The 26,568-nt window shown below is 35.4% G+C and overlaps 1 protein-coding gene across 9 annotated transcripts in view; it reads right to left on the bottom strand.

Annotated features, from left to right (window-relative positions):
• Nucleotides 1-859: 859 nt before the first annotated feature.
• LOC140155933 (misshapen-like kinase 1) overlaps nucleotides 860-26,568 on the bottom strand; it is a 78,632-nt gene continuing 52,923 nt past the window's right edge. For 2 of the 9 annotated variants that reach the window (XM_072178952.1, XM_072178957.1), the window contains 18 exons: nucleotides 25,911-26,119; nucleotides 22,936-23,019; nucleotides 19,751-19,869; nucleotides 19,294-19,451; nucleotides 18,967-19,019; nucleotides 17,592-17,659; nucleotides 16,916-16,942; nucleotides 14,230-14,382; nucleotides 13,638-13,766; nucleotides 7,605-7,866; nucleotides 7,080-7,223; nucleotides 6,328-6,407; nucleotides 5,407-5,586; nucleotides 4,450-4,599; nucleotides 3,731-3,809; nucleotides 3,249-3,329; nucleotides 2,532-2,671; nucleotides 860-2,179 (listed from right to left, as the gene is read on the bottom strand). In XM_072178952.1, the coding sequence (XP_072035053.1) occupies nucleotides 2,102-2,179; nucleotides 2,532-2,671; nucleotides 3,249-3,329; nucleotides 3,731-3,809; nucleotides 4,450-4,599; nucleotides 5,407-5,586; nucleotides 6,328-6,407; nucleotides 7,080-7,223; nucleotides 7,605-7,866; nucleotides 13,638-13,766; nucleotides 14,230-14,382; nucleotides 16,916-16,942; nucleotides 17,592-17,659; nucleotides 18,967-19,019; nucleotides 19,294-19,451; nucleotides 19,751-19,869; nucleotides 22,936-23,019; nucleotides 25,911-26,119 (2,194 nt within the window). In that variant the 3' untranslated portion in view covers nucleotides 860-2,101. Of the gene's footprint in view, nucleotides 2,180-2,531; nucleotides 2,672-3,248; nucleotides 3,330-3,730; nucleotides 3,810-4,449; nucleotides 4,600-5,406; nucleotides 5,587-6,327; nucleotides 6,408-7,079; nucleotides 7,224-7,604; nucleotides 7,867-13,637; nucleotides 13,767-14,229; nucleotides 14,383-16,915; nucleotides 16,943-17,130; nucleotides 17,152-17,591; nucleotides 17,660-18,966; nucleotides 19,020-19,293; nucleotides 19,452-19,750; nucleotides 19,870-22,935; nucleotides 23,020-25,910; nucleotides 26,120-26,568 lie in introns of all 9 variants that reach the window. The other 7 variants (XM_072178953.1, XM_072178956.1, XM_072178955.1 and 4 more) reach the window with 7 other exon arrangements.

The raw sequence follows: 26,568 nt of genomic DNA, 5'->3' as shown, positions 1-26,568 counted from the left end.
ATCCCCCCACTTTTCTCAAAAAAAGTTGAGATTTTTATATCACTGGAAACCTCTGGCCACATAATGTTTATGTACAAAATATTTCTTGCAGATTAATTCGTTTAGCAAAGATATCGTGAAATTTGAATTTCGTTCTGGTGCACCAGAACGAAATTACAACGTATTGTCTATGGAGCAGTGTAATACACATAATCATGCATAACTCAAAGCGCAATATCGGAATCAACTGACATTTGGATGCTAGGATCACGAAATACTCCTTTAATAACAAAAAAATATTTCAAAGTTGGAAGTAAATATACCATAGAGCCTTTTTGGAGATAATGTTTGGTAACAGGTCATGTGTAATCTTGCCATTTTAATACTTCTTTTTACAGTAAATCAGATCTTATTACATAGATACAAGTTGTGTAGGCCTACATGTTACAGTATAAAAATTACAACATTTTCAAACTGGTAAAATGATCATAAATATTGTATCTACACAATCTACACACAAGTATCAGATGAAAAATGGGAGGTTGAACAAGACAAAGCATACCACAGGCATGAGAATTTTCCTTTTTTCAAAAGGACTTCTTTTTTTTTTTGCCCAATTTTCCGCATTTTTATTTCTTTTTAGCCTGTTTCGCGCTTTTTCCTTTTTTTCAGAATTTTCCTTTTCTTGCATTGAAATGTCTTCTCATGCCTGATACCAAGAGTATTTGTTACCTTTGATGTGTATTCAATACACAGATTTCAACTCCTTGCAATAGGAAATGTTGCACTTGCTGAGTTCAAACTGGATGGCAACAATGATTTTGGACATTCACATAAGAGCATTATAAATGTTGTCAAATAACTCTTTTTACTTTAACTTAGTATAAAGTACACCTATGTACAATGCACATATACATAATCTAAAATAGGTAGGAAGATACATTGGCTGCCAGAATCCTTCAGCACAAAGCTACGTGCAGTGCACGACATCAAATGCACAAAGTTAAAATCATGACAACAAATAGGGTTCTGCCTTATGAGTGACCTTTAACCTTAATCTGTCGGTCAAGATTTTCCACAGATTTGATTTATCGATCGTTATATTAGCTTGCGTGATTCTGCACGTTATGCTCGGCATACACTGAAGTGTGCTGAAGGATCTTGGCAGTTAAACCTTGAAACCGACAGATTAAGTTAGTCTACAGCTACTGTAAAACACTTCATTGGAGTACCATAGGACACATAAGGCTAGGACCCCCTAGGTATGAGATACAACACCCATTTACAATATGGGTAATATCAGGCTACACAGAGGGTTGACTCTGTCATAAATACCATTCACAATTTAGGAATTCAACATGACTTATTCAGACAACAAATTTATCAAAATAGAACTCAAAAGAGCTCACTTAAGTTGAACTAATTTCTTTGCTATGCAGTGCAAAAAAATATACAGAAAACAAGGAGACTGGAAACAATATCTGAACTAAGAATTACCTCTTTCAAATTCAACCTAATTCATTTCAACAGAATTTGGGTTCTTTCCTTTATTCTCTCAACATGTGAACGAGTATCACAAAGTAATATGACATCTAGCACATCCCGGAAATTCTTCTCAATTCAATGTACATCCGATTCAGGAACCGTCTTGCTTCTATCCACTGCATACCAATATCTTGAGCTCTAGTTCTTGCAGAAAACCAAGTGTTGATGTGATAGTCCTCACTCTTTCCCATTGGCACCACCTGCTACCATGTAAACTCACTGATAAAAGCAATGGTCTTGGTTGCCTGCCTCAAGTTTACTTGGCCATCTTAGTATAATAATGTTATGTCTGTCAATGTATTGAGCCAGTTTGAGACACACCACTTTGTAGATGTTCTTCTTCCATATACAGGCATCAACCAACACATTGATTCTGCCTGATTATGCACCACATCAAGAAGCATTTACTGTCTGTGTATACTTGCATTGATCACATCATTATGTACACCATAACTGTAACATTTCAACATCATTTCAACCAACACAGTAGATAGGGAGTTGTTTGGATTGAAACTAAGCATTGGGTTGCAAGCGAGTTCAAAGGTTTCGAAGGAAGCAACAACTGAGGCCTTCCAGCTCACCAGTTTCCTAGGCCTGCTCTGAGAGTCAAGAAGTACACCTGTGAGTTGGCTGGTCTTATGGATGCAAAGAACACCTGTAAGGAGGAATAACATGATCAACATTAGGCATTATGTGATGATTGCAACAGGGTCTCTACATAAGCATTCATACTTTGTGTATTATATTGGCAATGAATAGTAAAAAATTGCACCAGAAATTACACAAACCAAACACAATACTTGCAATGGCACAGAACATAAAACCTTGTTCCGTATAAAATTATATATTTTAGAGACACACCGGGGAGACACAGTGAAGCAATGCTGACATCTTAGTGAAGGAGAGTTTAGCAAAAATCAAACAAAGTCAAAACTAAATACAGGGGTGGTGAATCTGGTGGTGAATTCTAATGCCTATGAATAATGTGTATTAATTGATGAGCTTACCTTATCGTTTCTTTCACAGAGGAACCTGAGTTGCTGGCTACGTTTGTGCATGAACACGCCGTCTAAGTGTCCCGTCTCTGCTGAGCGAATTTCTATTGCTTTATTCCCCCAACCCATGATTTGGCCAGTGCTGATGTAAGCTGGAAATTCAAGACAAAATAAAAATATAATTAGTAGAAACCAGTTAGTTCATGTATTGGCTGCAGTGGTTTCGCCTTGGTAGGCTAGCCTATCAATCTTCCTATGCTATTACACGGTATTCCACAGTAAAAAAACATGCCTGCCCTCAGCGAATACAGTGGTTATGGAGCTAACTATATTACCAGTAAAAAAGGTAACCAAGGACATAAATCCAGTGGAGGCATGAATCTATTTCATCAGTTATTTCCTCACTCAAAACTGCAAAACTCACAAGGTCAAAGTATGCTTCCTTATTAGATGTGGTGTTTGAATTGTTATCTGCTAGCAAAAAAAACCTAGCGCTTAGCACGCCAAGGGGTCTTGGGTTTGAATTCCAACCAAAGCAAACAACTTCTTTGTTTTTTTTCTTTCTTTATTCCTTCGTTCTTTCCCTTTGGTTGTTAGGATTAACACAGTTTTTTTAATTTCCCCATAACACAGTGACTTGGCTTGAGAAATAGCTAGAAATGTCTTAACTTAACCCCACACAACTCTGGTGAATACCCTGCACCCCTCTGTACGGCAGCGATTACTTACCTACTGATGTGGGAAGCTCTCCCCACTGTACTATGACATCTTTGAATGCTGCTCCGTTAGTATCGATGAACACTCCTTCATCTGGATGGGAGAAATGTAGAAATGTGAAGGTTTTAAGTACAAGGTTTATTGAACTGAACCTATTACATACAGTGTATGTAGGTTGTAACACTTACTGCACAGTTCTGAAGTAATTCATAAATAACAGATTATTCACTTCAGCATTATCACATGACTTCAGAAAAACCCTCTTTTGTTATACCTACACTTTCTTGTAGTTATAATTGCTAAAATACATTAAGAATAAAATATCCTTTCATAGCTTTTAAGTTTTTAAAACATATCCCTTTCCCAATAACGTCTATTTTCCTATTGTTATCTTCACCAGCTGTGTATAAAAATATTCAAATTACTCTTTGTATCACATGGGCCTTTACTGATATAACAACAACAACAATACCAGCAACAATGAAGTAACTTACTGTTATAACAGAGCAATAAGTGCTTTCCATTAGAGCTGGGAAGAATGACTATACAGTATGGAGTAATAACACCAATGTCCTAAAACAGAAGATAAAAAAATATGTTATAAATAGACTCAATATGTTATGACTAAACGCTAGTTTGTATTCAACTTTATACAATGGAATTATCATTATTTTCCACTTTGTACGAGAAATAAGGAAATTATATAATCAATAACATTAAGAAAAATCAACCAGAGTGTATTATTTTGCACAAGGTCTTATGCACAAGCTTTGATTTTGCTTGCATATACATGAGGGTTAATGCTTAAAAAGGACCTTGCAAAAGGACCTTGCAAAGATTATAGTGGTGCACTGTGCAATGTTCTAGTCACGCAAATGCTTTTCCCTGGACATCTTGAGGGACCTACAACACAATACCAACAATGATGGTTTTTAGAGTCTGATATCATCCTAACGACAAACTTCTCTTCGTAGTGTTGATAGTTAGTTAGTCTTCTTGCTGACTCAGTGAAATAGAGTGCCCGAGTGAAGATGATTATGAATGTATGTGTAACATGATTTGCATCCCAACCTTTGTAGTCGCTATACTATGATATGCTTAAGTATAAATGCATTTCCATTTTCTGACAATGTAACCAGAGTTCTCTGGTCCCTTTAAGATGGCTGCTAGTCCAAAACGGAAGCTCTTTATTTTTATTTTAAAGAAGACTCACCGGTGGTGGAATATAAATGTCTTGTACTGTTGCAGAGTCTAGATCTATAGCGTGAAACCCTGATGATGACCCGTAGATGACCTTTAACCTCTGGTTGTCTTCTACTGTCAAGTCAACTATCTGTGGTCTGTGGTTCAGATTTGGGAAAGACTGTGAACAAAGAAACAAAGATGCAAATTAATAAAACCTGGCAAAACAATGCAATAATATTATTCACTGAAATAAAAAATAATATTCTATGTCAGTAAAAACATCCAGGGTTCAGAACCAGAAAGCCGTTAACTAACTATGACCAGCTCTCACAAAATGAGCATAAAGTTGGCTCCTTGCTTTGGCCTTCAAAAATCAATATTTCCTCCACAATGTCTTTTATGTCATGATTAATGGACTGTATCTTCTATAGTGCCCTGACGACTTTATGCTCATTTTGTGGGAGCAGATTATTGTGAGTTGAGGATTTCTGGATCTCAACCCTCAAAAATTGAAAACCCTATATTGAAAATCAAAAAGCAAGTAAGGCTACAAACACCTAGTCACACTTATGCCAATCTGAGAGTACTAAATATGTGACACAATCTGGTCCATTGAGGCATAAAATCAAAAATATGGAGTAAAAAACAATCAAATACATAAGAAAATAGACATCACACAAAACATTAGAACCAAGTATGCTGGACATTTGGTGTTTTCAGTATATGATTGTAGTAACTCAATTACATATCATGTGATTGTATCACATATGAGAGATGATACACCAATTGCCAAGCCAAAAAACATGACTTGATTAGGGTTAAAAATTCAAGGTCCCACCATCATAGGTCTCACTGCGGGGTCCACTCTTTAGGCACATAAATAAAGACCACAGCGTTTTGCAGGGGTAATAATATTGCTAATTTGCAGATACCCTCTTTTTAGCTACACTCGATTTCATACCATTATTCCAAATTCCACACTCACCTTGAATGCCATAAATTTGTGGTATGGTTTTGGAGCCCATGCGTAGATCTCTATGCTATCTTTGAGCGCAATAACCAAGAACTTGATCTTCTCATACTTCACAACCTTGTAGTGGATACAGTTTAACAAATCACCCACCGCAATAAAACTAGTCTTAGGCCTCTTGTCTATCGTCTGTGCCTGGTGGAAATAAGAAAGAGTAGGAAACATATTTCAGTATACTTCGAATTTTGCAATAAATATGTTAAAAGAATGATTTTAGTTCTGTTTATGGAACATTTTATATTATTATTTGAGACTCTCGCCAACTATGTCGATCATGTTTTAGAACAAATCTAAAGACTTGTTTATTTAAGGATGCTTATCATTTTGTGTGCCACTACCTTGGAAAATTTACACAAAAACGTTTTTCTATGTATTTTGTACGGTAAGTGTATACTATGTAAGCACCATGAGCGTTATTTGGTTGACAGATCCCAGTGCTATATAAGTCTACATTATTATGAAAGCACAGCTCATGGGTGGTGTACATTATATTACAGCCTAAACACAAGTGTTTAGAATTTGGTTCTTTGATATAGCAAACTATCCACAAATAATGCAACACAGCCTATTACATCCTCACAAATAATGCCACTACAGCCTATTACATCACATACGATTCATTTTCAAACATGACAATAGCCTTTTTATCAGATAAATAAATGGAAATCATTTTTATTTGTTCATAAGATTACATTTGATCAATTATGTTCTGTATTCTAAAATTTTCTAGACACTTGACACATATTTACCGTCAGTGACTGAGCAACGAACGACTAACTTCTGACTTCTGAAGAAGAGCGCTTTTCCCTATCTCATTGCTCATAGTTTAGTGACTGAGTGTAACTTTACAAAGCAGTGCCTGACATGGATACTTACATTGTTAGCTGAGTCATCATTCTTTACAATCTTCTGTTTCAGCCATGATAGGAAGTACGTTCTCAGTTTGTTCTTCTTTCCTGTGGTGGAATACATCAAAAATGTTTGATTAATTCCAAACCAATAGAATACAATACTATTGTTGGTACATTCACTAACTAGAGTGCACATGCAAATTTAGCAGTTTGATCTCTTTGTGTTCAAGATGTTTTGGTTGCAGAAAGTGTTCTGTGTTTTAATAATATAATCAGAGACAGAATTAAACATACCACTTTGTGTCTGACATCACCTGTCAGTCAATTTCGCAAATAATTTGTTTACAATTTGCCGTAATGATTAAAATTTCTGAATGCAGTGGTAAAACAGCATGCCCTATGATTAATTTTGCACCTTCAAACGTACAAATCATCTCAAAAGTTAGTCATTGGAAACTTTATTTCCTGAAGGCACCATGTCAACAATACCTAGAAAAGTTGCTTTTTGTAAAAGTACCATAATTTTTCGCTATTTTCTGCATTTTCTGTTCTCCGATGAAGGCATCAGATGAATCAAACTTCCTTTTACATCCTACTAACCAATCACAGGCCGAGTGGAGTTGATCGTCTGATGCAAACTAGTATTTTAATTCAGTCTCTGATTATAGTGTCATACATGTTTCCTACGATAACAGAATGCAGTTCCAGTTTAATTTCTTCGCTTCCTCTCATTCTTCTTTACTGAACAAGAAATAGAGAACTCTGAGCTTGACTTACCCGCAATACATACTAGAATGTTTTGACTTTCTAAGACGTCCATTTGTTGGAAGCGTTTTCTTGAGATGAGAGGATACACCTTACCCTCTCCTGATCTGTCTAATAGTACTAAACCACTATCTGTACCTATCAATAGGTTGACTCCTGCAAATATAATGAGATAACAATACAACATTATTATTAGTCTTCAAATACACAGATAGAATGGAAATATTTTTACCCTCTCCAAATTGTATATACCAGTTTATATCACAGAAAATATAAAACATGCACCATAGGTTGTTCCTAGTTTGTTGAATATACTGCATTATTGCTCAAGAGGTGCTAGTTCAAATCCATTGTTTGAAGTCAATCGCTGAAAGCATGCAGAGCCTCTAATGATTTTATCAAGCACAATCCTGTTCCATGTTATAACACATCCAAGGGTCCAGCAATCAATTAATCCCAATTAATTCTTTTTTTCCTTTTCCTATTTGAACTGCAGCCAATCAAAATAACTGATGCAAACCAACTGTTTCAACTCACCCCACAAGGAAGCACATAATATTTCTGAATTGAATTTCTTGCGATATTTCCTAATCTCAGGCATGTCGTTGAGACTGTCCGGCGTTGTCGGTTTCACATTGACAGATATTTGTGAGCCTCTCCTCACAGGTGCAGCGGATGATGTGTTAGCTTGATTAGGATTGGCGCTGAAACCAAATGCTGAAAACGATGGTTGCTTTTTCATTGGTTGCTTGACCTGTCCTACTGGTGCCTTAGGGTGATTGCCAATTGCTTGTCGATACTGTAAAACAAATCAATCACTAAACTGATTAGAATAACAATCTTGGTGATTTTACCCTTATCTCTTCGCGGTATAAGCGATGATGTAACAGGATTAATTACCATAGCAATAGACGAAAACAATTTTTGAATATATCGCCCTGCACTACAAGCAGGTTGCACTCATCACCTGTGTATGTCTGCAATCATTGATTGAATACAATACTGCTCTTTTCAAAGATACTAATTATTCTATAGAATTATGATCCTGGTCTTTATCCCTGTTCTTTGACATCTGTGGTTCAATGCATAGGTACCGCGTGAACGTTGTAGTGCATGGCAATATATTCAAAAATTGTATTCATCTATTGCTATGGTAGTTTATCCGATTATTACATCACTTCTACAGCAACTTACTTATGCAAATTCCTTGGGTTTGATCCCTGTTATCTTTTGGTCAGTTTGTTAACAAAACAACAGCAGTCACCCATGTACTTCACTTTTCACTTCATATGTTCATACTCCCAATTGAATTCCAATAAAATAGAGAACTAATTTTTTTTTAATCAAAAAATGTTATTCAGTTCTGCTAGATGAAACATATATCAAACTAATGATTAGTTAAATATAAAAACAGGGAAAATCTGTTCCAACTGACCAGCAGGGAACCAAAGGATGGATCCAAAAGGATACAACAGTGTCACACTAGCAATGGATAAAATTAAAAACAGGGAAACTATGACACAACATCCAATGGGGGAGTAACACATAATATATAAACAAAGTTAAAAACCAGACGTTTCAAAAAGACAAAACTTTTCTTTTTCAAGGAGTAAAATAGGAGACCTGCTCTCAATATGATAGTGGAGACCACTAATGATTAGTTGTAATGAATATATGTTTTGAAGAGGGCTATATTTTGCATGTTTTTTCACAACAACTGTCACTTAATTCATAAACTTGGCACAAGTCTATGCATTCACTACCATCTGCATAGCATAAAATGTCATTCTTTTTATAACAGGTTATAATGTGAATAAAGCACCTTTGCCAAAACTCAGAATGCATACACTGAAGTCTTTGTACAAGTATTTATGGTTGATTGTTCTACATTATATAAAAAAAACACTAATAATGCCTATTGTTGGCCTTTTTACTATATAGAACATTTATTCCAAGTTAGGTCAACCTAAAGGATTAGGAATGAGCTCTGTTTAATGTGGTAAAACAATTTTTTTTAAATTCTATAAAATGAGTTCTATATTTTTCTGGAAGGCAATTTAGAACAACCCATCGATATCCATATTATGTTATACTAATATAATGAGTTTTATATTATATCCAATTGATGTTATTCATCCAATGAATTGCATGTTTAATGTATTAGATGTGATTTAATAAATATGTGATAGTGAGATCAATAGCGATTTAATTGAGTTAATGACACACAGAAATACACCCATATATATGTTGATTAGTCATGAATATGATTCAATACAAATTGTGAATTTTTTTAAAACAAGAATAATTGTGAAAATAAACACTGCAATATATACAGACTCCATCTAGCAAGCTAGTTTCAGTGCTGCACAGCAATTCAGCAAGTACAAAATACACAGCAAATTATACATGATTATATATGAAGCAGCATGATGCCACTTAATAAATCTGAATTTGTATTCAACTGGCCTAAACCAATTCATATATTTGGCAATCCTTTTCTCTGGAAACACAACAACAGCAACCATCAAATCTTTGAAGGGTTTTTCGATTGAAAAATGATTGAAATTTTGATTGAAAATTAGAATTGCATACGCCGCTGTTTTACTGAGAAAAGTATGGTTTTTTTCTCGAAATTTTAGGGGCCTGAGCTTTCGATCCTAGCAGGTTCTTTATCTGCCATTGATATTTTACTTAACCGGCTATTTTTATGGATAAGCAGTTTTCTGTTTACAACAGCTCACTTTTTAACTTTAAAACTATTTGTTGTGAGAAATTCATCTCTTTATATGAGCATCAAAATTGGTTACTCACAAGAAACATGTTAGGATTTCTATCATGATACATCCTTGCAAATTCAGCAATCATTCTACAATCTTCCACAATTCTTCTACCTCCATGAACAACTTGCCAAATTACAATTTATGTTTATTTATTAATTAAAGGAAATAGAGTGATCATTTCATATTCAGAGCAATAATTTCCGACAACTTTGAACATAGGATTTTGAAGAGCTACATGTATACTACACTTAAATGTAATAAAAAATTCCACAAAGTGCAAGAATATTCAACCATCAAATCAAAGTCAACATCCATAGCACATTAACCACTGACACAAAGACCATAAAATACATTGCCACAATTTCAAATCTCACAAAGTTGGTATTTCATGCACAAACATTTTCATCTATAAATGTTTTCTACCTTAAAATTTATTCTCCCACTTATATTCACACACTACACAATCATTTGCACCCCACTCAGACACAAGCACACCTCCCCCCCCCCCACACACACAAACATCAACACCCCCACCCTCCCCTGGCTCACACGCCACATTCAGATAATCACACACAATTGACGCGATTCCAAATACAGCGCGCCACCTACGATCACGCCTGGCTGATCTATTTCGCGCTGAGCATCATGGGTAAAAGTCGACATCCATGAGTCGTCGACTATCGACGATGAACCATCGACCCTGGAAACGGAAACGAGTGTTGCTATCGATTACTCAAATTTGTTTTTACGTTAATGATGATCAGCTGTTGATTCAACCCTCCAACGATTTTTTTTCTGCCTCCTTTTTAAAGTTATATTTCGACAGTCATGGTTTAGGCCTACCTCTGTGAATGTTCAGAGTGTTAGGCCTATTCCCACACAAAATAATGGGCATCAATTAAACCCTTATTTTCAAACTTTTCCAACTTTCCGAGGCGCTTGGGAAAATACTTTAGGCTCTCGTTTACATAGAAAAGAAAACACTTTCAGGTCTTTATGCTTTGTTGTAAGTAGGCCTATAACAGACTTGATTAAAAAATATGATTGGGGATAGGCCTACTTAGAACCTCATGCATAGGCCTATATCCTTTAAAAAAACCCAATTTTTAAACCTTGTTTGTTTTAAGTAAAGTAGGCATAATTCTCAATATTTAGAATAACGAAATATTCAATACATATTTTAACAGCATGGACAGCGTAAAGCATTTGGGTTTTTTTAATACGATTAAAACGTTTTCGAATTTCAAATGTAGGGCCTACTCTATTCCTATTCAATCATCTACGGTTAAAACTCGATGTCAAAAATGTTGATGTCTCTGATCGACCATCTAGGCCTATAAACCCGATGTCAAAATGTCAATTTTCGAGTTTGGGTAGGCCTATAATAGCAAATGCTTTTGATGCAAGACAATTTCAAACAGGAAATTTAATCTAAAACGCAAATTCGTGCCTTTTTTATTTCTTGTTTGGATAACTTTTCCCACAATTATGCGTGATACATGATTAAGATAAAAGCTTTTGGTTTTCATAAATGTTTTGAACGCTTGTCTTATTTTTATTTTTATTTTATTTTTTCCTAACCTAGGCCTATAGATGTTTTACATTAATAACCTTTTTACAAACTTGAATAGATATGAATTAATTGTTGTAAAGCATTTTTCGTGTGACGTTTTGAAACATGCTTTGTAGCATGATGTATAGGCCTACTGTATGATCACGAAAGGTCGTACATTTAGAAGCCATTTCCTTCTATATATATAGCCCTATAAACAAAACACTTTGGCCCCAATGTATAATGTCGGGAGAAAATATATACTTGCACTAAACAAATAAACCTGTTAATTTTTAAAATAAACTCTCGTGGTGCAATTCTGTCCACAAAATTACATAGGCTTATGAACCGAGGGCTGGGGGCTCAGCCCCCTCAATAAATTTGGTGCGGGGCTCGAATAGGCCTACCTTTCTGTATGAATAGGCACGTTTTCATTTTCATTTAGGCCTATAATGGCCTCCAAACTACATTGTTAAGCATGTTAAGTTATCATGTTTTTGTCAAAAACATCAATTAGGCCTACTGCAAATTGCAGTAAATGTTATTTTTATGCGGTAGGCTATGCCTACAAAGTGTTTTTATTGCGATCGTAATTTTTTTAATGTTTGATAGGCCTAGTAATATAATTAAAGATGCAAATTTAGGCTAAAAATAAAATAAGGCCAAACAATTACAATAATAACAAAAACGACAAACCAATGTGATGCATGTTTATAAGTAAATGAGTATTAAGAATCTTTTTAAAATTTACTTGAATTTCTTTGCTGTAGGCCTATCCCGCGCGGCGGGCCGCTATAAGCGCATTCGTGCAAAAAAAACAAAAAAACACATTTTTAGAAAATGTAGGCCGATTACAAAAACGCAACACCTAATAGTATGGATGTTCTTAAGTATGCTGGTGTTATATTATTATCGTATTGAACAAACAATAAATTCAGAAAGAATTAAAACAATTTATTCTAATAACCACAATAAAACCGTTTTCCATTTAAAAAAAAAAGGACAGGCCTAGGCCTACTTCGCATTGACAAGGCACGCGCGTATCGGGCTGAAAAGCATCGTAAAGTTTAAAAACAAAAAAGGGCGGTTTTAGAAAATGGGATAACAAAAAGTTAACACCTAGTATCAACATCAAGTTTACGGGTTTTCGAAAAGGACATCTGTGAATATCAAACTGCAACATTTCACTTCAACACAGAAAATCTCAAAAAATTTCAAAAAGTACTACAAAACATTGTGTTTTTAGAGTAATAATCACAAACATGGTCAGCTATGGTTGATGAAAAAGGATGTCGACCCCAGACACGGGAAATGCCAATTTTCACTGCCGTCGTTGGTGGCGCGCTGTATTTGGAATCGCGAGAATTGATTCAGGCACTTTCAAACACCAGGCCTAAAAATTTACACAAGAAGCTCTCGAAAAACATTAACTGCAAGAATCCAAACTCCCAGACCCTGCCGACAGTTTACAGGAAAACAATCTCCTTGTGAAGCACAGACTTTAACCATGGCTCGACTAATTATATCACATCTACACTTTACTGCAAGGCGACTGAACCCTTAAAATGGCCAATTAAGGTCCACTTTACTTCAATCATTAATATTATACAATAATACTGATTTGAAATTGGGGTGAATCCAAATGGATTCCAGCACACTGTCACAAATTTCTAGGCCTGAACACACACACACACACAAATGAATACTAAAATGTTACATCAAATGACTGCAAGAGGGTTGTCAATGTAAAAACTGTATTTGATCATAAGTGTGCAACTTAGTAGTAGTACTGTATCCTTTGTTAAAAGTTACAAAAAGAAAAAAAAAACAAAAGTTTGAGTAAACTTTAATTTAATTTCAAATCTGTTAACACTTCAGCAGTCATTACCTGAAAGGCTAATCAAATGGTCATATTTTGGCATATCTTTGGCTGACTAAGACAAACAACACCTCACAAGAGCACTAAAGATTGTGTGCTTTCTCACATTTGCTGAATATCTGTGGAAAGGAATGTTAATTTTCAGCAACTTCTGCCAATTGCACAAAAGAAATGTGCAATCCATGGCACCTGTAGCTATTACAGTTTTTACACACCTTCTTGTAATCATTAGCTAAATTACTGATTAAATTAAGAAAAGAAATGGCCACAAAAAAGCAAGCAGGCAACCCATGCAATCAATGAATCAAAGCAAACCATATATAGATGGAGAGATTCCAGTAGGAGATGGGTATGCTTGCCTGTGCACTTGCCTCATCCGATGAGGCCTTGTCTTGTGGAGCTTGTGAACCACCTTGTTGAGGAGGTAATAAGTCTGGTAATACATCACTACCACCTGTGTTCATGTCTTGGTTACCACTTCGACCCTCCTAAAGGATTACAAAGAAACAAATATTATATCACTTAAACATAAATTCTTAACAGCTGATTAAAATTCAATATTTATAGTATCATCTAACGCTGTTTCATAGTTTTTACCATCTCAACGAGTTATGAACCTTTGTGCCTTAGCTATACATGGTATGCATGTGCAGGGAAGAAACTGCTTCTTAGCATAAATTGCCAGTGCTCGGAGGATTTTAAATCATCGCAAGCCAGATCCATTTAAAAATACATTACATCATGGCTAATTTTAAAACCAGACAACTCTCCATAGATGCCTGTGTTAAGATTTTAACCACAATCCAAAGTCAGTAGTCGACTTGGGAAGCTAGCAAACAGGGGGAGTAGGGCGACTGAAAAGATCAGATGTGGAAAATTTATCAATCGTGCACAAATCAATACAAATCAGCAAGTGACTATGGAATTTCAGTAATTTGATTGTAATCTTACCCTTCTACTCTGCCTAGGACTGTCTCTATGCTGTCTTTGTTGAGCAGGTGAGCCCTGTGAAGGTGGTGTACCCCTTGGAGGGGGCACATATGGTGGAGGCTGATCCCGCCTGTGACCATGTGGATGCGGTGCCCTCGTTGGTGCAAGGTCGGTCTACAGGAGACAAATGATAGATTTGTTATTAATGGCTCTGAATAGGCAGCTCTTTCAGGAATTTGTTTGTATTGTAGGTAAAAATATGAAGATATGCCAGAAGTTTGAACCCAGCATGATCTTTTCCTAAATCTGGTATGTTGCTGCATTGTTGAGGCATAGAGGATACTTCACAACATAAAGTGGCACTAAAGAATCATTTATGACAGATTGTAACAACAAAGTCATTGATGGTCAAACTAAACTTGAGATGAAAATACCTAGAGGGATTGTAGCACGGCTCTTTCCCATGTTATTTACCAATGCGTATCATTCCAAGTCTATTACAGATGCGGGCGCTGTTGGCGTACATCAATTCACACTGATCCGGTTATGACTGTGACTCTGAAATTGTGCTTACTTTAAAAATTTGTTTTTTACTAGATTGTGAATAATTTTATTTTAATATTAAGCAACGGACACATTAAAATTCATACAATCAAAATGTTAATTTTGGTACAAAAGCATGTGCTAGTTTTAGATCATTTCAATAAAGATTGTGATCAAGTTTGATTTTTGTCGGATGGATTAGATTCTTCTGTAAATTAATTAAACAAGTTGGTTGATTTGAGCATGCGCAAAAGCCATAACAGACCTGGATCATTGCAATGCACGCTCATAATTCAGGGGGCGCTGCTAATCCCTTTAGGTATTTCCGTCTCGGTACTAAACATTCTAATTGGCAGGTATCAACCACATTCACTGTGGGTGAAACACATGGGACAAGGCATCCTTACAATCTGCAGTACAATGCACCAAATAGGGCAATCACTTTACTTCACTTTAATGCTCATATTTGAAAAGGGGTCATGCAAAATTAGTTGTTTTAAGTTGATTTTGTAAATTTATATAAATAAAGTGTTCAATTTCTCCCCCCCCCCTTCCATTTCTTTCACAAACATACGAATGTGTCAGTGAATAGATTCAAATGTGTACATCCATATCAAATGGATGCACTTGTTGGTTGCTACATGTGTCTCTTTTTTACATAAGAGAAATAAATACCAACCTCATCTCAAGTGGAGGCCACTTCAAATCATCTCAGGTCACACAGTTTATGAATGTTCTCTGTATTCCTAAACTATGTGATGTTGGGGATGATTTGAAGTGAGTTCCAATTGAGATGAATCTGTTATTTATTCCTAGCTATTATATTAGGCATGAGAATGGCTTTTTTGCAAACTGCCTGAAAAAGCGTGTGAATTCGGCCTTTAAAGGCCCAAAACATGCTGGAAAAAAATGTGGAAATTGGACAACAAAAATGCCTGTTATACAAATAGCCTTTTCGAAGTATGGCGTACACAAAAGGAGGGCAGTCTTCAATCTGGGTAAAACCCTGCAAATTCAAAAAGACTTCACCCACTTCGTGCAGCGCCATCCTATTGTGCCCGCCATATCTTGAAAAGGCTAATAGATACACATGTAAGCAGCCGACAAGTGCATACTTTTGATATGGATGTACACAAATGTCTAATTTCTGGAACCTCACAATTGATGAGATGCCACCATATGTAAACCAGTCTATTTTGTAAATATGTAAATATGAAAGAATATTAGGTTCAAAATTGATTTTGCTTTATCAATTCACATATATGTGATACAATTTTGTGCATTTTATTAGTGTTGTTAGTCTCTAAAATGATGAAAAAAGAAGATAGAAAACCGATGACAAAAGAGGAAAAAAAACCTCACTCACACAAAGGAATCTGCATTGTAATAATAATAAAGGCCCATTATATGGTATCATACCATGCACAAATAAGGGTGAAAGCATTCATATTATCACCATCTTGTCTCCCATCCATAACAAATCATATTATTATTAGTAACTTGCCCAGTTTATTCCCCCATGCCCTTACTGGCTCATATACTTCTTCTCTTCACCAACCCATGTTAAATCTTAATCTTCCATGCAATAGTGGTTTATCATATAATTCCTATTTAATCCTTATAATAATTTCCTTCGATGCCAAGCTTGTGGTAAATGGTTTGCAAACTAGCCAACTGACATATTGATTTAATGTATAACTTTGGCAATGCAACAAATGTGAGTTCTTTTATGTTTAAAACCATAGATTAAAGAGGGACAGATATTGCACCAAAAGGCAAAGTCCCCGTGCTTTGTATGCACTGAAAATTGTCACATACTCATGAAGGCTGATCATTCAACCGACTATATTCAACAAATTATGTATGTGTTGTGTGCCTTTGTGTTTACGTGATAGAGCATTGTATGGACCACATAACAGATGGTCCACGGACTTTGCCAGTTGGTGAATCATCTGTAGTTTATTAGTCCATGGTTTACATAGCCTCTCAAGCTTGTATTGCCCTTATGCTTTTGAGTAGCATCTTGAAACATTACCAAGTTTATACCAAAAACCAATCATCATTTAGCATGTTATTAATGATGAATGCAGTTACTGTAGCAGTAACTACCAAGAATCATGCGTTGGGTATAGGTATAAGTAACAAGAGAGGTGTGACCTCTCACCTGGTCTGGTGTGTCCTGAACCTTAGGCTAAATGATACCAAAGAGAAAAAATAGCCAGACAAAAATTCATGCAAAATTGGATGCATATTTGCTATCAATTAGTATTTACAATGCTTAAAAATCATTCACATGTAGATTTTGTTTAAAACTTGGGGTTAAAAGTTTAGCTTGCAAATTATGGTTTATCTAAATGCATACATGTAAGATGTACTTACAAGCCTCTTTACTTTGTGATACTGTACACAATGCAGAATGTATATGAGACATTTTAAGTCAAAATATAAGTAACACAAAATCACAAAAAAAGTATGTGCTAGGCAGCCATTAAAAGGCATCAGAAGCAGAGTGAAGATTTAAATCAAGTTCCAACACAATGAAAATGAAGCTGAAAAGACTTTCATTAAATACTCATATTACTGATTCTGTTATTTAAAATCTCTCAAGGATGAAAGTCTTCTTTATTCGCCCCATAATGAATTTATATATAATTTCTGAATGCTCTTTCAAATAAGAGATTTAATTGACAAACTTTGCTGAGACGATTATAAAAAAAAAGGTGCAAGATAGCATGCTCAATTCACTGCAAACATCTTGTCATTACGCTGATCATACAAAATTAAGAACATTTCATAAACTTGTATTTGATAATAGAAAACTCAAAAGAATATAATAATACCTGTACCTGTCCTCCTTGTGGCACAAAACTCTGTGAACTTTCTGTACTTTCTCGACTAGTATTAGGATCTGTCAAAACAAACATGGGATGCATCAACTGTTAATTTCACTGATTCAATTTGGAAGAATTATAAGCAAAACATGGTATTCTCAATGAGTACATTAATCAGGCAGAAAAGTTAAGCTTGAATATGCTTAAATTTGGTTGTTCCTATCACATATGCTTCTTTCCTGTGACTTAATGCCTTAACAGTGGTCAGTGACAACCTGTAAAGTGTGCTGAGGCTTGAGTGCCTGCGCGTAGCGCACTATAAATCACTGCGCTTTTTGTTTTAAAGTACTTAAAGGCCCATTCAGTGATTTGCTCATTCGGATGATCGTAAAAATCATCAAAATTCAGATTTTGGTACCTTTATCATTGTCATAGATGTGCTAACATCGCCTGCCAGTGGTTCAGCCGAAAGCAGTGTATTTAAGACAAAATAAGACATTTTACACGAATCTGTAATTTAGATACTGACAGTATCTAAATTAGCTACTTGTATTTGAATGGGGCTTCAACTTCGCTACATGTAGTACTGCTGCTTTCTTCGTGTTTGGCCAAATTTGTCATTTCAAAAATACCAAATGACAATTTGAATGACTTATCCTTCACTTTTAAGCAATTTATAAACAATTTTAATTTTTTTACACTTGCGCTGGGATCACTGAATGGGTCTTTAACTATATTTAAGTGACAGGCAATTGAGGTGACCAGTAAGGAATAGTATACAAATATATACTGCCATGAGAGGTTCTGGTTAAAAATATGGGCCCGAGGTGAGATCAATAGTACTATTTTCCTGAGGGGCGCAGCCCCGAAGGAAAATAGTATTAATTGATCTCAACGAGGGACCATAGTTTTAACCAGAATTTCGAATAAAGGCAGTATATATTTGTTTTATATACTTCATTAATGTGTTCTTTGTTCATTGATTGGTTAAAAGAAAATTATTTGACGTTTTGACTCTCCAGCTTCTATCCTTAGTGAACAGCATGACCAATTTAAGCAAACCTATATTTTGCCCTCGAATAGGCTAAAATCGGGCTAACCAATTACAGCAGCGCGAAATCACGCTATGGTAGTTTCGCGTACGTGAACTGTTCCATCGCATCGAATGCGCGCACGCGGAAGGCATGGTCAAAAGTACTATTTACGGCTTGGAGGTACTATTTACGGCTCATCCGGGACATTGCAAATACTATTTACAGCTTAGAGGTACTATTTACGGATAGGAGTACTGATGGTAAACTATTTTTGGTCATGTGATCCACTTTTAACCAATCAATGAACAAGAATATATTAATGAAGTATATAATATGTATTATCTACTTACCATCATGTTGAACAAATGTCTGTAATGTGTCATCACTATAGTTGTCACCAGGTCTGCATAGAATTAGAGATAATAATTTTAGCTGAGAGAATATCTTGATCAGTTTTGAGCAAATTGATGCACAATACAATAAATTATAATGTTTTGTAGCTTTATGTTGTTTTTAAGTACACAAGCTACTTTATTGAACAAAACTATGTTGTGGGGTGCATTTAAAGCATGAATAATCAATATATTGTTAAACTCCTGGGTCACCTGACCTTTCACCATTTTCATTTATCTCTATTTGACACCTTGCCTACTTGGCTTATGATTTAAGTAACTTACAATGGTAATGGTGCTCCTGATGCTAGAACTGTTCCATCTGGACCATGACCGAAGTCATCGTCATCATCATCATCATCGCCTGCATCACTTGAACCTTTACTTCCAGATTCTTCTTTACCTCCCATTGCACTAAGTTGGGCTGCAAGAGCCACTAGGTCCTGTAGAGAAACATATGAGTAATGTACAAATGAAGTCCTACTCTTGTATAATTTGCAGACTATTCCATGAAATCCTGCCAAACAATTATTTTTACTATGATTTAATCAGTACTAAATAGGAAGACCTCATAATATCCCAGATTGATACTAAACAGCGTAGGGGTAACACTTAACTTTAGTTTGCATATATACTACTATAAAAGTGTGGATTTATCATCGATTAACAAAGGTTTTTGAAAAAACCCATCACAACTATTGTCGTATTGAAGCAACTATAGTTAATTACAAGTCAAACTTACAGCTGGATTCTTGGCTGGACCGTGGAAACTGGACGGTCTGCCATTTCCATGATCCCTGACACGATCAACGTCATTATTCCTCACTTCACTGTACTTTGCTTGTTGTGGTCTTGAAGCCGCTGTAAAACATAATGCATAGACAAAGAAAGGAAAGGGTCAATATAATGTGAAACTATTACTAGAATGATGTTGTTGATACATGCAAGTCAGAGCATGTATTTCTTGTCAAAATATCTTTTGAATAATTATACTGATCTTGTTGATTAAAAGCAGGTTATATCTTTAAGAAATTGATAACTATATATTTCTAACGATTTTTCTCATCTGTAATCATAAATAACATATCAAGACATGAGTCTGCATTTCTGACAAACAAGATAAATATATTGGTACACTATACACTCTTCAAGCTCAAATTACAGCAATAACTATAGCACACATAGATACAGCTGCAAATTGCAAATGGCTCAAGTCTATTTAATAATAACGATGATTAATAAAACTGTCATGATAATTGATATACCTTTGTCTGGCTTGAAGTAATATAGACAACACATTGAAACTACAAACATTAATATTGGCAAGTTGCCCTCATAAAGGTATATGCATAAAGGAAGATCATGTAATTTTATTAACACTGTTGTCATTTTACTTCAACCCAGGCAGGGAACAAAGCACTGTTTACATTCCACAGGTTGCCAGTTCAAATCCCATATTCTCTCATGTTATTTTTACAAACTAATGAGGTATAACTGTTAGCTTCCATTAATATCATGGTTTTTGATGATTCTGTTAACCATATTGTGCTGTGCAGCATTATTTAAAATCAGTCATTTACATACATACGAATTCCATGCACAAGTTAAAATGTATAAAGCAATAGTATTAATCAGAATTCATAACCCTTGAGGAATTGCCTGAATTAGTGTATGCACCATTTCCATCCTTCACCATTTATTCAATCTAAGATACCAGCAATTACCATGGAAACAACTTACTTTGCAGGGCCCAAAATCTACCGGTTCACAATTATATAAGGCCCTTGAAAATTTCATATCAACAACAAAAGTGGTAGAATGAGGGCTGGAGTGTATACGTTTGCAACAAATTATATTTAAAAAAATGATAGACACAAGTCTGAGAAACTAACAATGTCTTGCTGCTATAGGCAAACATCCCACAAAGATTTTCACCATGTATGCATCTTTGTATTTGGCTTACGGAACCATATTATTTCAAGCACTGAGTGTTTAATTAGTATGAGATGCGACATTACTTTCAATTCATATAACAACATCTAACCTTGCAACTCATCATCGGTGATCTGACATTCAACATTTCTAATTCTCATTTCCCTATCAATATCTATGCCAAAAACAGGAAATGTCTGTCAATTGCCTAGTTCAATTACATGCACTGGTTACTAAACCATGTCCTCTGGAGACTTCTACCTGGGGATTCACTCCTTTGAAACGTACATTTGACAGAAACATCTCAAGGCTTAATAATCCCAAATACAGTGTATATGCATATGAAATGAGTTAATCAAAATCATAAAATGGCATTATAGTTCACATAAGCTAATAAATTATTATGAAATGATTTCCATTTCATAAACTGGATTGCATTAAGATAGTTAAATATGTGCAGCTTACTGGTATAATAAAATGTGCTTGTCAATCAATGAACGCAGACCATTTTTATTATGAATTTATGTACACCAAAATATCAGCGGTGACCTGTAGATGTCCCTAGGACAACACAAGGAGGATATTGTATTGTTTCTACTCATAATAACAATGGTCTATGCTTTGGTTAGTAACTGAAAATTGTACTTTATAACTGATGGCATCAAAAAATATATACTTCATGGTATAAAATATTTGGCGATGTTCTCTACCATACTTATAAAATATCAACCACACACATCAAATGGAAGAATAGTATAACGATGAACAATGGATTAGTTTTCTTTCGGATATACATTTAAGATATAAGCAGATCTGTTATAAATGTTTATTGTTGTAGCACTGTTGCAAACTGATATGACAGGTGGCACACATGGATGTATGTGTAAGAACACATCCTGACAGGATGGTACATCTAGCTTTCAACCTTTTGTTCTAGTAAATGACAACTATCTTTTATACTTCCATTGTTCTCGTGTTCTGCACACCTGCCACAAAACTTATCAATTTGCAAATCCAACAATATGATCAGCAAAGTTTCAAAATAATGACAATCAAAATAAAATATGATTTGATGAGTTAATAGCAAGACCTGCAGGATAAAAGCACCTGTGTTATGATTATTACAAATATGCATCATAGTTTTACATCTCACACTAGCAAAATGTTTTCTAATGTAACTTAAATAGAAGAATAAGAACTTGTTTCTTTGAAACCATGACTCATTTCATTAAATGCTAGTGTTGCATGCCAAGCTAGTAGCTATCCCAGTCAAACTCCTCTGTCATGGAATACCTGACAGGCATGCTATTTCATGCATATTCCTTCCTCCTTTAAAAACACACTAACCATAACTACCTAAATGTGGCACTGTGTGTATTTTCACAATCAAATAACCTTTTGCACTTGCCAGCACATCTGCTACAATTATGTTTGAATCCAGCAGGCAATACTGTTTGACTATATCAGCCAATAAGACAATGATGATGATTCCCTCAACTAATTGTTTTCAATTGCCCAATTTGCCTCATTGTTGTCATCTTTTACTGGCCAACTGGATTCATCACAGGAGATGAAAGATTGCTACTATATTTGACATGCAACACCTGCATATATTAAACTCTCGAGAAGAGGCACAATACTGAAATATCATGCAGCACTGTGCATATTGAACTCATAACTTCAACATGAATTGCACTTATAGCAAGTAACCATCAAACCAATAAAGATCCAACATTTCTTCTTGAATCAACTTCCATGATCTCACCCAAACCGCAGCCCATGTAAAACAAAAAGAATCGTCCACCACAAACCTTGCACCGTATGGTACCCATGCAGATTCTGATGCACTGTAGGATATGCAAGGGATCAAGCAGCATGCAGGCTATAATATCAGGGTTATCAATTCAAGGTGGCATGACATGCATGGATGATATATTATGGAAGCTGCATGACTGCAATGGAGTCTAAAGAGTCTAAACAGACCCCCTAACTTACCCATGTTTTGTGTGACTACTGGCTGAGGCCTGGGAGCCGCTACATTTACAGGAATTTGAGGGGTGACGGGTGGGGCTTGTTCCTCTGTGAGAGGAAACAAGGCACAGAGACACATGCAAAAGAAACTTCACAGTGTGAGAATACAACCCATAAACTCAAGAATAGAATAACACATCACCAACTATAATATTTTAAAAACAGAGTAGTCACTGGTGGTTGTTTTATTATTAAAAAACACCCTTTCAATTAAGTAATTTAAACAGATATATATTTGGAGGGAAACTTCTGTAAAACCAAAGAAAAACTTATAGGGACATTTTGAGATTCTGGCATCCTCATTTTAGGGTATGGTTAAATATATCTATGATAAAAGCTTTATTTCTGATAAAATTTCAGTTGATTCAGACAGATTGAATTTGCAAGTTATGCACAATTGCATGTATTACATTGCCCCAAAGGCCACTGTGTGGTAATTTCTGTCTGCTGTCAAACAGAAAATACAAATTGAACGATGTCTGTTAAATGGCCAAATCTGCATATAATAGGTATAAAGATCGTAACTTTTTTTGAGTAAATGAGAGGTGAAGGCTGCCAGTGGATCACAAAGTGTCCCATTAAGTATCATTGTATTTATAATCAAGTGATTCTTTCAAATCACCTATGATAACAGTCATGCTGAAAAAATAAATACTTTTAGTTATCAATATTAGTTTAACAGGTATCCAATTCACAAGCATAAATTATCTTAACTATTTTAGTTCAAAGTAGGCTGTAAAGGAACAAATCTGTGCAAATTATGGCAATATTTAGAAGAAAATGAGCACTTCAAACATTTAATAGATGTACTAGTATGTGCAGTGTGTATGGTTGGATCCTTGTGTGCAATGGATAGAAGATAAAATGTATTATCATTTGTTGAAAAACTCTACAGTGGTCAAGTCTCAGTTGCCAAACCTGTGATTTAGAGCCCAAATAGGTGACTTTTGAACATTTTCTGTCCCATTGAGGTCCCCCAGAAACCAATGTTTACAAGAAAATCTGGGTGACTTATTTGATCTACAAATAGGGCTACACATTTTTTGGCAACCCTGGTCTCACTCTGCAAAACCTGTATTGTGACAATCTAAATTTCTTGTATTTTAGCACAAACCAAAAGATAACAAAAATTGTATGAACACATCCACAGACATTTCATAGGAACTGTAATTATTCAGAGCTAAAATGGCAAACAATTAATTCTTGCTAAAAGATTTGCACTAATATCAGTTGATTCTCAGTGACTCTTTTTGTTTACACAGCAGAATGGTCAGAATAAAAAGTACATTGAAACTGTAACCCTGGAGTGACTTGTCAGAAGACCTTTCTGTTAACACAAATGGGAGCAGGCAACCATGATCAACAATGTGAGTCATTTGGAAAAGCTTACAATGAGAATCTAATCTAAACTCTTGGGCTTTCCTTTGGCAAAGAGGAAGTCAAATCTTTGGTGGTGTACCTAATCTGTTTCAGATCATCAAGGTGACGAAAAAAAACCCCTGATCTACTGGGTACGGACTTGCCAAGTAGGGTTGGGATTCTGTTTCTTTTCTGGATGAGATGACCTTAAAAATCACTGAAAGCTTGAAAATCGGGAAAAAAAATGGGTCTGGCCCATAGAGCTTGGTGTTTTTTCTGTGGCCTAAGCCAGCTAAAGCCGATGTCAATGACAATGAGTATTATGATTTCAAGGACATATCAACCTGCACATGGCAATGTTAATTGCCATGATCATGAACTATATATACAAGCACTAATTGACCAGTATGGGCACTTGACCATCATCAGGCACTTGACCATCACCCACTTCCCTCCCTATGTAATTGATGTGATTACTTTCCTATTGTGTTTTTCTTTCAGGGACATGTCCATTGTTTAATGTATGTTCAAACATTGCTTGCCAATGTTTGATTTAGTTATTTACGAGAGTATGTCTGACTCTTTTTAATTCCTTTCTTTTTTATATTCATCCTAAAACTATAAAGGCATTATTTTTTAAATTACACACAATGGATGGTAGATAGTCATGGATGTATATATGTGATCAAATTACATGGGACCTGAAACACACATTGAAATCAACATTTTGCTTCTAAAGGTAAACAATCTGTCACATTGGCCTATGACAAGAACAACTTGTAGAAATCCAAACTACCCTAAGGAAGACATGGCCATAATCTTCCACACAGAGAGTGTGAATTTCAAATAAGGTTACCTGGGTAACTCCATTTGAAATCAACACTCCCTGTGTGTGAGATTAAGGACATGTCTTCTATAGGGGGTGTGTGAATTTCAACTGGAATTGCCCATTGTTCTCTTGTACATAATTTTAAACTGTCTGGCCAATGGTATGTTATCTCATGTCCAGCACAATAGGTGAGTTTGCTTCCCTATCAATTTCTCATTGAATTTCCTATTCTGCCTGACAAGGATGATAATGCTAGGGCATAACAAATGTATTTGTTGACATTTCAATGTGCTTTTTTTTTCATATAAAAGGGAACATTTGATGAAATATGATATTGACTGCATTGTATACTTTATGTAATCACTACTCCCAAGTGTTTGATGATGTGACTTTTTGCTGCTATGATGCTTGATATCAACATTGAGTGCATCTAACTTTTGCATCACCTGATGAATGCCTCTACTTGCAAGTTTCCTATAATCTCGAAAATGTTCAATGAAAGTTGCCGAAAACATCAACAAGTTCCCATCATTAACAAATTTGAGTTGTACAAATGTATGCATATTCAACATTTACAATAACATTGAGAGAAAGAGGAGAAAGAGATACGACACAAAGAAGCAATGAAAAGGAAAAACAATATTTATAGCTAGTTTTACATAACAGTAATTGATTCAATCTTCAGCTATGTAAATCCACCTTACAATATAGAATGGCATATTCAATGTGCACAACTCTTAGAGAAACCTACCTATTGCTTGGCTTAATCTGGCCTGTTGCTGTTGCATGGCTATTTGAGGTGGAGGTGCAGGTGCAGGATGGTGGTGATGAGGTGGTGGTGGGATAGGCCTTGCGTTGTCTGGCTGCTTGTGGTCTCGGTGTTTACCTGGAACTTCCGGGGCCTGTAGGCGCTGGAAGTTCTTCCTCAGTGTGGACTCACTTGGGCCTGGTAACATTGAGCTATATAAGAAACAAAATAAAACTTACGATGATAAAGAGTTTTGTTGCTTTTGACCAACTGCTGATAATGTTAAAATTATCAAACATTAGGGGAGTTAAGATTGGCCCTTTGTCAAAATGACCTTCTTTAATAGAAAGATGAATGGATTGAACCACTTTTTTTATAACTGAGGAAACAAAATAAGACACCAAAATCACCACAAAACTTAAGATTTGGCACTATTTCACAAATGCTGCCTAATTATTGAAGGCGCCTAAAAGATCTAAAAAGCCTTCTACATTTACCAGGATATTCAGCTGAAATTTGGGCTACAATTGACATAGGTGAAATTCCACATGCCCATAGGATTTTGAAAGCAATCTCCAGCATAGATAACACACACTTAAGTGAACCAATGCTGATATTCAATTTATTACATTTAGTGTCTAAAAAGGCAACCTGGACAGCT

Source organism: Amphiura filiformis, chromosome 6 (assembly GCF_039555335.1).
Source record: "Amphiura filiformis chromosome 6, Afil_fr2py, whole genome shotgun sequence".
NCBI lineage: Eukaryota > Metazoa > Echinodermata > Ophiuroidea > Amphilepidida > Amphiuridae > Amphiura > Amphiura filiformis.
This window is presented reverse-complemented; position numbering and strand designations above follow the sequence as displayed.